The sequence below is a fragment of the Orcinus orca genome, chromosome 5, assembly GCF_937001465.1.
Source record: "Orcinus orca chromosome 5, mOrcOrc1.1, whole genome shotgun sequence".
NCBI classification, from domain to species: Eukaryota; Metazoa; Chordata; class Mammalia; order Artiodactyla; family Delphinidae; genus Orcinus; species Orcinus orca.
The window spans coordinates 145,851,549-145,863,087 of NC_064563.1; the positions used below are offsets into that span (position 1 = coordinate 145,851,549).

An 11,539-nucleotide genomic window follows, 5' to 3' on the forward strand; every position below is an offset into this window, starting at 1 on the left:
GTGAGAAGGCGCCCTTCGCTCCTAAGCCCTGCCATCTGTTCTGCTTCCCTGGCCGTGGACTCCTGGCTGTAGTGAAGCGCGGGGCGGGGAGGTGGTCCAGGCTCCTGGGAAGCCCAGATTTCCCTCCCCAGGAGGGGTCACCAACCAATCGCCTTCATGGGGGCGCGTGACGGGGAGGGGCAGGTGATGCGAGAGCGTGACAGGGAGGCGGCCATAGGGGCAGGTCTGCCCCCGTGGGTGGTGGTGACTTCTTTACGGTCCTGTTCTGTCCCCCACCGGCTCCCCTGCCGTCTTCCCCATCCTGGCTCTGAACACGGGAAGGACGCAACACCCCGGCTCTCACCTCTCTCCCTCCACAGCCTCACTGAGCGCTGGGACCCACTGGGATGTCCTGGGAGGCTGAGGCCAGACAGCACGGGCGGGCACGGGCCTGACTGCCCTCTGAGGCCACCCGGCTTCCCAGAGCATTTCCACCAGCATTTGTTCTGACAGGTCCCCCCACACGCTGCCTGGGCGCCTCCCTCTCTGCCCTCAGTTGCCTCCACTGTCGGAATTCCTAGGGATTTTGTGATTCTCAGGAAGCACAGCGTGGCCGAGGCCAAGTCAAATCCCTTTCCCACCCGTGCGGGGTGCTGGACTGGGCACCCCTGCAGGAGTCCCCCGTGTTCTCGTACCCATGTGGGTGAGCCCCAGAGGCCTGGTGTCCAGACAGTGGAGCCGTAGGATCACGCATCCACGCGGGTAAACACCAGGGGCGGTGGCCGAGCCATCGCGGATCGCGGATTTCTTTCCCTGTAACGTGGAGGGAGGGGGGAGGGTTTTGAAGCTGCTGGTCCTCCATCCATTCACTCCCTCAGTGGGCAAGTATCCAGAGAAACAGAAGGAAGGCAGGGGACCCACCTGGCCTCCTGTCACTGGCCTCCGCCCCACAGCCTGGTGCCTGTCAGCCACAGGAGTACTTAGGGTCAGGAAACCCCAATCTGTTCATCACAGCTCCCTGAAGAGTGGCGTAGCCCTCATGCTCTCTGCCCAGGAAAAGGGGGAGAATGCCCAGTGCAGCCCGCTGCTGCAGGAACCCCCAGGAGACCAAGTTCACCTCTCAGAGCCGGGGGTACACGTGACACAAAGGGGCAGCGTGGGTACGGCCTTCATGTCCCAGATCCCATTCTTGGCTTTCTCCTGATTGCATCCTTGAAATTATTAGTACACCTTGATCCTAGAGGCTCTCTGGTCCAGGGGAGTCTGGTCTGATCTGTGTGCCTGCTCGATTGGGCGAGTTACTAAACATTTCTTGTCTTACCAAACGGGGATGAAGATAAGGGTAAGATAACATTTGTAATGGAGTTTGTTTCGAAAACCTAAAGAAATGCCTTTTAATCCTCCCCACATGCGCCTCCCTTTGCCCCTGATCACTCCTGATTCTGAGCCCAAAATTCCTTCCGAGAGCCTGAGGCGGGTGGATGGCTCTGAGAGAAGTTGGTGAAACACTAGGTGTGGTAGAGGGGACAGATTGCCCACTGGCCTTTAACAGATGAAGGGCCCAGCCTGGAGGACTCACCCTGAGGACGTTTACTTTGGCTGAGAGCTGGTCCCCTGCCCGTGGTGGCTGGGATGAAGACTCCCCCCTCTAAGGTACAAGGAAGATACAGGCCTTGGTAAAGTCTTGGAAGATACAGAAAACTCAACCAGCAGAGGTTTGACCCGTAAGGATATTTGGGTTTACTTGACATGAAGTGTGGAGGTGGGTGATGCTGGAGCAAATCAGCAGCTGAGGGAGATCAAGGCTCGAGTTCTCTGGCTTTTCCGCATTATCATAGAATGACTGCCTGAAGCACCACATCACACCCTCACGCCACACAGCAAAGGCAGGCTGCAAGGGCCATCCATGACCGCTAGAGGGCGCTCTCCTCTCACCAAGCAGTACAAGCCTTTCCCCAGAGCCTTCAAGCAGATGCCTGCTCCTGCCTCATGGGCCAGAGTGGAGTGCTACCTCTAACTGAAAGAGAGGTTGGGAAAGTGAGTACTTTTTCCATTCTTTATAGGGTGGAAGTCAGGGAAGGAACGGATGTTGGGAACTGGGAAACGGGCCTGTTTTGTCATGGGGGAAAGCCCTCCTCTCTGGCACTGGGGAACGTGGGGAGAAGGTACAGGGGACGCGACAAGCTGGACTCCAGAAAAAACTCCAGCCCAGACCCCCAGACAGGTCAGTGGCGACCCAAAGGGCATGACGCAGACCCAAGGACTCCCTTGCTCCACAGCCGTGGGGGCTTGGTCCCCTCTGTCCACCCAGCTCTACGGAGGGGCAGGAAAGTGGGAGAGGGAGGGTTCAGAGAGACTGGTGACTACTACCTGCAGACGCTGCACAAAGTACCGTCACACGCTGCATTTCCAGAGCGGCCGGAGTAAACACAGGTAGTTTATTTTTACCTCTCACTAACAGGTGAAGATTGAGAGAAAGATCAGATACGCTTCAGATTAAAAAAAAAGAGAAGCCAACATTTCTCTGCACATTCTCCCGCGAAGGTCACGGCACACGCATGACACATACACTATTGCACACACACGCATGCTGCTGTGTGCGTGTGCTGGGGTCCCCATCCTGATGTTTCCGCATGTGCAGTGTATCTCCTGGCCCCCGGGGCCTCTGTACTTAATCGTCCTGGTGGCCAAGGGTTGCGGGTGGGTGATGGATCTGCTGGAAAATTGGGAAGAAAAGTGATCGCGCAGAGGGCGGTACCTCCTTCTGGGAACCAGGTGGCTGGGGAGGGCGGGAGGGCGGGGCTCCTGGGACCCCAGAGACAAGCTCTGGGAGGAGGCGTCCAGGAGCACGGCTGGCTGAGCTGAGCTCCCTGGAGCAGGGCTGACTGCCCCGGGGGCACTTGAACCTGCTCAGCCCAGCACTGCCCGCCAGGGTGAGGCGTCTGCCCAGGTCCAGGCAGGTCCGACTGGCTCCCTTCCGTCTTGCCTGTGTCGGTGATAAGGGGGCACCGTGGCCTCCGTATCTCCCACCCCACCCCCCATTTTGTTCTATTTTCCAGTTTGGAGTTCAAGCGTGGGGGGCCAGGCGGGTGGGTGTTTCCTCAAGACGTCAACCCACGCCGTCCTCTGCAATTGTTTTTATTATTAACACTTGCAGACGCTTTGCGATGGATTCGATCTCCTAAGTCAGTTTCCATCTGGGGGAAGTGAAGAAATTACCAGGCAACTTTTATTACCACCATGAATACGTAAAGAATGTGAGTAAGGTTTGGTGCCTGTTTTCATGATTTGACAAGGGTGTGACTACGAGTTGCTTCTGAGACTTTGCAACCCAATGGCCTGGTGCACGGACGCCGATGGCTGATATCCATCGAGAGAGCCTAACGCAATTACAAGTCACGCTCTCATCTGGCCCAAGATAGCCTGAGTTAATGTGTAATCCACGATGAGAACCCAGAGGTGCAAATATCACATTCCTCCCTCAAAGGGAAAATCCTTTCTATTTTTTAAAAGAAGTACCAGCACAGAGTAACATTTATCTCTTTTAATTTTTAGGCTGATTTTGGGTACGAGGAATCCGAGCAGTCAATCCAGGAAGTGAGTTCAGGCTCAGAGGATCCCGAAACATCCAGCCAGAGATGGAGTTAAGACCCCGGCGCCGGGCTGATGCCATCCCCACCGGAAAAGCGTCTAAAACTGACACTCCCCTGCAAAGGTGAAGTGTGGGGAAGAAGAGGTGCGTTAGCAAGAATAAGTATTTTCTTTCACTTTTAAATAATTGCAGAGAATTTGCTTAAAAGTGTGACCGGGAACGTTCTTTAGAAAATGAAGATTGTCTTTATATTTTGTCATTCTTCCCACTCCCCACCCCCAAGCAAGCGATGAAGCGCGTTACCAAGGACAATTCTTCACAGATCTGTAGTTCGAGATGTGAAGAAAAGCCAGGAAAAAAATAGGGTGCCTCACCCAATGGGTCTTTCACCCCTGTGTTTCCATCCCCCAGCCCTGGATTCAGACTGATTTAGGCAAAACCACTTCTTTCTAGTCACCCCTTGGCCATTACTTTGGGTAAAAACGCAGCAGGCAATTCGGAGCAGGGTCCCGTGGTCCCATGTGGTGTTTTTTTCTCACGAATTCTGCATCTTCAGACCCCACGGTGTTGTCATGGGCTTACCTTCTAAAGGTTCATCAGCGGCCACAGGATGGAAGCACCAGGGGACTCCAGAAATGTTGCTATCAAAGCAGCAGCCTTTACTTTTGCACTCCGTAGACGTGATACTGGGGTGACCACAATTTACCCTTCGATGGGGTTCCATCTGACACGTCTCTGAAAGTACATGGGCCAAGAGGTGAAGGTAAGTGGCAGGCTGGATCCCTTCCTGTTATTACCCGCACTGCAGCTCACTTCCTTTCCCCAATTACATCAGCAGCCAGCCGAGCAGTTGATGTAGACCCAGGGCTCCCCACACAAGAGGAGACCCTGTCCTCATTTCCTGATGCGCAAACAGTGAGACTCTGGGAAAATGCAAGGTGCCTGGGATTTGTAAACTTTGCACCTACCTAGATAATCTACTCATTTGCTCATTAATTTCAACAATTATTAAACTTTATTCACTCAATTGATAAATATCTGTGGAGCACCGCTTGTGGGTGCTAGAAACGGGAGCCAGCGCAGCAGAAATAGACAGGGATCTATTTATCCCCTCAGGAGTCAAGTTCATGCCAGGCCTTGTGCTGGGTGATAGGGACCCAGAAATTAAAAATAGAGACGTTGTTGTTAAGAAGCTCACAGTCTGACGGAGGCGGGAGCTGAGTAAAGGTACAAAACGGCACAGTGCAACCAGCCGTGGGCAGGCCCAAGAGGGGAGAGTGACAACAGGCTGAACAAAGCAAGGAGGGCTTCCTGTCGGAGGAGGCTGACCTGATGAGGACGAGGCAATGGGTGCTCCAAGCAGAGGGAGTAGCGCATTCAAAGGTGGTGGAGAGAGAGAGCAAAGTGTGTTCGAGGTAAGATGGGGAGTCGGGGTAGGGTAGTTTGGGGAAGCCAGGCTGAGGGCTGGAGTGGACGACTTCAGCCCAAGAGCAAAGGGAGACACTCGGAAGCTTCAAGCAGAGGAGTGACGACATTGACCCAAAGTGGAGAACACTCGCGGGCGGCTAATGGCTCCCACGTGTTCTAGATGCAAGATGGGGAGGGTCTGAACTCAGGACCACAGTGTAGGGCTCTGAGAAGGCATACTGCTCAGACCGGGTGGTGGGCGGGTTGAGGCAGGTCGCAGAAGAAGAATCCGGAACCCCTACCCTGTCTTGTGGGTGAGGGGGGATGCTTCGAAGGTTAGGGGCTCCGCTCTGCACGTGGGCTCGGCGTGCTCGTGGATGAACGCCACCAGCTGGCCTCCAGAGAGAGGCCTGGCCGTGCAGCCGCGCCATCCACTTCCGGACCAGACTCTGTCCCCGGGTGAAGGGGACGCGCAGCCAGGCCTTGGGAGTGTGGGTGGTAAAGAGACTGGGAGGGAAGGAGCCGGAACAGAGCAAGGAGGACCGAGGTTCAGGGCAGACATGATCACGAGCTGGCCTTGACCTGGAGCATCTCGCTCTCAGAAGAAGGCAGTCCAACCAAAGACAGATAGATGCCTGGCATCTCCTAGACTGGGAGGCAGGATGCTCGCCTTTGGTCCCTTGTGAAGTCCACCTGAGCATCTTAAAGCGGAGCCCGTCACTCGAGCTGGTCTTTGTGGGTTTTTGTATCGACATCTGAGGATCGCCTCCAGCTTTCTTTGAAGAAAAGTTTCTGTGGCTTTGCAGAAAGACGGGCGTCCATCTCCCACTGGCGGTGCAGCCTTTTGGGGACATCAAACCTCCCAGGGTCTGGCCTCCCCGCCATAGAGAGAAGGTGGTCATTGCCCACTCCACCGGGCAGGGTGGTGGGGAAGGTCAAGACAGGCTGTGTGTGCAGAGCTTGGACCACAGCTCTTTCGTCCTTTCTCTCCCTGCGGGATGCGATGCAGCAGCCAGGGGGAGGGGCAGAGGACTGCTTTGCTGGGTAACCTGACCCCCTCCCAGCTGCCATCCTAAACGGGAACTGAAGATTTCCAAGGGTTCTGTCCTCAACAGGAGTCCATCTTGCCCACTGTTTTCTGTTGCATAACAAGACTAAATGGAAATGATTTCCAGCCAGGGCTACACCTGTAATTGGATGGAGTTTCCTAGTTTTCTGTTTTCACAGGATCGCTGACCCTGTGAGAACCATAGAGAAAGGTTGAGCCTTGGGCCACAGGGCAGGGGCCAGTGGGTGGCCAGAAGCTGGTGTGGAGAGTGGGGACCAGGGCTAGGCTGCCCAGCCTCCCGGAAGCGGACAGTGCAGTGGGCAGAGCTGGGGACTGGGGTGCCAGGGAAGATGCAGACGGACCGGGGTGCGGCCAGGTGCAGACCACCCTCCTCCATCCCCACAGGAGGTCATACGTCCTTTCAGGTCCAAGCCCCCTCCCTCCTCCTTGCCTTAGGCTGTGGGGCCTTCCTCCCCCCATCCCCTCCTCACATGCCTGGTCCGCTCTTCCTGACATGTGAGGTCCTTGGAACGTGTCCAGAGATACATGGGACCCGTCATTTTACCTCCCTTCAAACCTCTATCGGAATCCTCATTCTGAAACCTTTGGAAAATCCTTGTCCAGCCCTCTCCCTTTAAAAGTGTATCTACCAATAATAAGCAACGTTTATTTAGCACTTTGTAGCTTTTCCCAAATATCATCACACATAATTTTGTTGACAACCGTCTGAAGCTGAAGATTGACCCTGTTCTGCAGGTAGAGGATTTGACACAAACACGTTCAGAGGAAGCAATAGTGTCCTCCCTCCTTAATGCTCTCATTTGGTGACACCCACGGACTAGGCACTGATGGGACGCATGCACCAATGGGACAGGTGGTCTGGGTTCCACGGAACAGGGGGCCCAGGAGAGCCCACAGAACCTGCCAGCGGGGTTCCCAGGGGACGCCCGTCCTCAGAAGAGGCTCTTAGAGGTCTGTGTGGACCTTGAGTGGGTCCAGCCCCAGGGGTTTGGCTTGGGCATTAACATCAAAGATAGCTCTTTGAAATGTGATATTTAAGAGCCCCAGAATATTCTAGCATCAGTACTGAAGAGACATGCCAACCGAGGCCGCTACGTTCTCACCGCAGTCCCCAAAGCTTCCACGGGCCCCTCCACCCTGCTGCTATCTTCCCCTGTTCTGCTTTCCAGAATCTTCCCAGGGTCTAGAACAGCCCCTGGCACTAAACAGCGCTTGGCTCAAAAGTACGTGGTGAAACCATGACTCCCAGAGGTGGGCCCCTGCCCCGCGTGCCCACCACAGAGCAGGAAAGGGGGTGTCTTACCGGCCTCGCCCTGAGCCAGGCTGCTGAGGGCCAGAGCAAAGACCATGACCAGGACGCAGGTCACCTTGGGCTCCATGGTGGCTATGACCTTCCTCCTCTGTCCAAAGGAGACCACCGTCAAGGATGAGTGTGCGTCCTGGCCCTCGATCTTATACCGCAGGCTCTGTTTGCTTTTTAAAGAGGGTCAGATAACGTTTGCCTAAGGAGGGCCCCGACACCCTTCATTCCAAGTAATCTCCACGATTAAAAGGTGTTTCCTAAACACAGCCAAGCCCAACTGACAAGTTTGTTGACAGAGGAAAATGCTATATTGCGTGGTCGTCTTTGTTGAGGGAGTTGAGATTCAGAAAATCCCTCTCTTATCCTGTGGCAGTCTCCTTGGTCACGACATGGTCCAGTGCCTGAGCTTTTCAGAGACCCTCCTGCTAAGTCAACAGTACACTCACGGGGGAGTGAGTCACAGGTGAGATGCCCACGCCAGGCACAGTGTGTCAACAATGACTCACCGGTCCCCCATGGCGATTCAGGGACGGACAGGCAGACAGGGGCAAGTGAAGCCCCCTGGCCCAGCCTGGTCCTTTCCAACTGGGCATGCAACTCTTTCCAATGGTTTTAAGGATCCTTGTGCCTGGGCTAAATGACCTGGAAATACCAGGAACTGGACTTCAAACTTCTTTTCTCCACTCGTCTGTCTTGTCAGACTTTTCCATGGCAAATTGGTACATGAGCAAAGCACCCTTAGGTCCTTCAGCACCCTGGCGCTGTCCAGAGAGCCATGCCCTTCCTGTTGGCATGGACATTGAAAATTCACCAATGTTCAACATCCCACTTAAAGGAATTGTGGGAGCATTTTTACTTATTTACCTAAATTAATTAATTAGATTTTTTTTTTGCTTTGCTTTTTCCTTTCCCAGTGGAGTCCTTTTCACAGTGAGGTTGGGTGTACGAGAGCTGACGTGACACTGATGAAGCAGTGGTCTCTCCCTCTAGCAGGGGCCCTGCATCTGGCGGGGGGGGGACCTCCCTCTCAGGTCCTTGCGGTGCAGCCTCCCTGACCCTGTACCAAAGGGCCACCTCCAACCGCAGTGTCCCAGGTCCCTCCCCTGCTCTGCAGTTCTCACTACCTTCTAAGGGACACAACGATTTGCTTACACACTGTCCTTGTTATGTATTGACACCCTCGCCCCCCCAATAGAACGGAAGGTCCACAATGCAGGGAGCTTCGTCTATTTTGTGCGTTCAGGTGGCCCCAGCACCTACGACAGTGCCTTATTCAACAAATATCTGTTGAAGAATGAATGAATGAACGAACGAACGAATGAATGTAAGAGAAATTCTTTTCTTCAGTGAAAGATTAGGTTCGGAGGAAAATGAGTCTGGCCTTGGAGAGAGAATAACTTCTCTTGGGTGACCTGGTACGTGTGTCCTGGCAGCCCCTCTGGGAGGGGAGCAGGGTCAGAACTGGGGCCCCCACATTCTTAGTCAGGCTCACCCCCAGCCCGCCACCCTGGCTCCAGCTGCCGACCCTGAGCCGGGGTCTCCAGGAGAGGCCCAAATGGCAGGATCCATGGTTGTTTGCTACATCCTTCCCGGTGTGTGTCTGACTTTGCCCTCCCGAGTGAGTTGGGGGTGGGTGGACGGGGGCCCACATCACTCTCCAGACTGCCTCTCAGACTTGCAGCGGTGATTCCAAGACTCCTGGCGGACAACACTAACACAAGACCACACGATGGTCTTGTTTTTAGAAAATGACCATTTGGTGAAGAAGACACTGCACTGAGTTGCGTATTGGTCCACTAACGAGCTGGGTCGCCCTGTACAAATATTGTAAGTCCTCTTGGGTTTCACTTTTCTTGATGGAAAATAATGTGTCCGGACCCTGAGGCAGCTGGAGCCTGATCTAACTTGCGTCCTCTCGTGCTAGGGTTCCAAGTGGGCGCCCCTGGTTTTGCATGCCCAGTAGGCCTTCCTGCTTTGGGGCTAAAGTTTTCCATCTCCAGGCCCCCTCCCCACACCCACTCCCACTGCGTGTAGTTTGACTTGGCCTGCCCCCCATCGACCTCCATCTCACAGTCACCCTGCTCGGGGGTGCATGTCTGAGTGGGGTGGGCTGGGGTCCTCTCTCTCCCCAACCTGATCAGCTCTCTGAGCCCCTGGAGGTGCATCAGCTGTGTCTCCAGCCCTCACATCCCCTGGCTTTTGGCCACTGTGGTGGCACCAGCAGGACATGGGTACTTGGGAGAAAGTGAACTCAGTGGGCAGAGGTTGCCTCCTGGTCCCTCCTGGTGGTGTCACCCTGGACAGGCTGTACCTCCATGTCTACCCACAGCCCCGTGGGCGGCCCTCTCCACACAGCAGTCTTCTCTGGCTCACCAAAACTGGCCCCTCTCTTCACTCCTCAGGCTGAGGGGTTCACTAGCTCCAAAGAGAGGTCGACACTCTCTCCATCGAACTTTCCTTGAATTACCCAGATTTGGAGTGACAGGCCTGCTTCCTGCAGGGCCTCTGACTGACACAGAAATTGCTACCAGCAGTGACCCTGTTAACCGACCCCGGAAATGAGACCCAAGGTTGGCTCCCAGGGCATGTCTCCTGGTTGGAGAGGTGGAAAAAGGTCCCAAACCTACCAGAGGTGATGTGGAGTGAAGTGTGAGGTAAGGTACCTGGGAGCATGAGTGTGAGTTAAGGTACCTGGGGGCATCTCGTTTCCATGGTAACAGCCACGTGATAAATATGGGGGTCAGTTGGCTTCATCTGAGAGCTACACAACATTCAAGAAGGAAAGAAGGAATGGAGGAGTGAGAGTGTCCCTCTGGGAGAGGCTTTCCCAACTAAGCCTCCACTGTTGTGAGGCCGTGAGGGCTGGGCTCAGGCTGGGCCAGGCTCCTGGATTTTCAGCACCAATTAGACGTCCATCACGTCCCACTTCCTTACACCAAGGTCTTGGCCTTGGAGAGCAAAGAGTTAAACTCTGAGACATGGGGTTGGGAAGTTTGGGCAGAAAGGTGAGGCCGAGAATTTGGGATTCTGAGTGAATACCCTGACCCTTCTCCCCCAGCAGAGATGACCCCTCCACCCCCATCTGAGGCCAAGCATCTCTCCCCTCCATAAATGCTTCCATTGACCATTGACCACCCAAGGGCTCACACGGGATGTGGACACAGGATGGGGCCATCTCCACACCCCGCATCGCTTCCAGGTGCATGAGGGTGAGACCCCTCATGGCCCAGACACAAGCACTGGCCTGCCAGGGTGGACAGCCTGTGCCCAGGAGAGTTGCAGAGCTGCATTGGCAGGATTCTGGGGAAGACTGAGGGTAGGTTTGGGGGTGTCAGACCACAGAGGATGAGGCGCCAAGCTCAGAGGACTGATATCGTCACACTCCCCAGAATTCAGGGCGGATGTGCTGGCCAAGCGTACAGGAGGCTATGACCGTCCTGTGAGTGGGTAACCAAGCCCTGGGCTCGAAGGTGGCCAAGAGTTCATGCAGGGGAAATGCCGGAGACCCACCTTCCACCTCCAAAACATGGCAACCTCACTACTCAAGGTGGCCCTGGGTTAGCAGCATCCCACCCCTGGGATCTCGGCAGACATGCTCCCTCCCAGGCTTCATGAAGTCAAATCTGCATTCTAGAAAGTTCCCAGGTACTTCACAGGCACGTTAGCTGTGGGAAGCTCAGTGATGCTGCAGGTGAGGGGGTCCAGGCTCAGGGATGCTTCAGTGTTGGATGGACCTATGATGTGCACCCTTCTTGGCCACCCTAGGGTCCAACATCCCTTGACTCCACACTCAACCATCCTCCCCAGGCTCCTGCCAATGCGGTCCTGCAACTCTTTGGGGTTCTCCCATCACTCAGATGTTCAAAAATGCCCTGGTGGGGGGCCACCAGGATCTTTCACAATCCCCTCTGGGCTTCTCAAGTCTTTGTAGCCCAGAGCTGATGTGGGACCGAGTCCCTCACCAAGAATGGAGGCCAGGTCGCCTTGAGGAAGAGCCTTACAGCAAAGCCACAGATACAAGTGATGAGCCATCCCCCAAGCCTTCCCCAGAGTGATCTGAGCCATTCACTAGTATTCGTTTGCTAGGGTTTAATTGAGTTCCCCAAAATATGTTGCAGTCCTAACCCCCAGTATCCGTAAATGTGACCTTATTTGGAAATAGGATCTTTGCAGATAATCAAGTTGAGAT

General features: G+C 54.8%; 1 protein-coding gene across 1 annotated transcript; it reads right to left on the minus strand.

The window, feature by feature from the left end:
- Positions 1 to 3,669: 3,669 nt before the first annotated feature.
- TFF1 (trefoil factor 1) lies at positions 3,670 to 7,429 on the minus strand. The gene is made up of 3 exons (XM_004264660.2): positions 7,351 to 7,429; positions 4,154 to 4,306; positions 3,670 to 3,686 (listed from the first exon to the last, which is right to left on the minus strand). The coding sequence occupies exons 1-3, from the start codon at positions 7,424 to 7,426 to the stop codon at positions 3,670 to 3,672; spliced, it is 246 nt and encodes an 81-aa protein (XP_004264708.1). The 5' UTR covers positions 7,427 to 7,429.
- Positions 7,430 to 11,539: the final 4,110 nt, after the last annotated feature.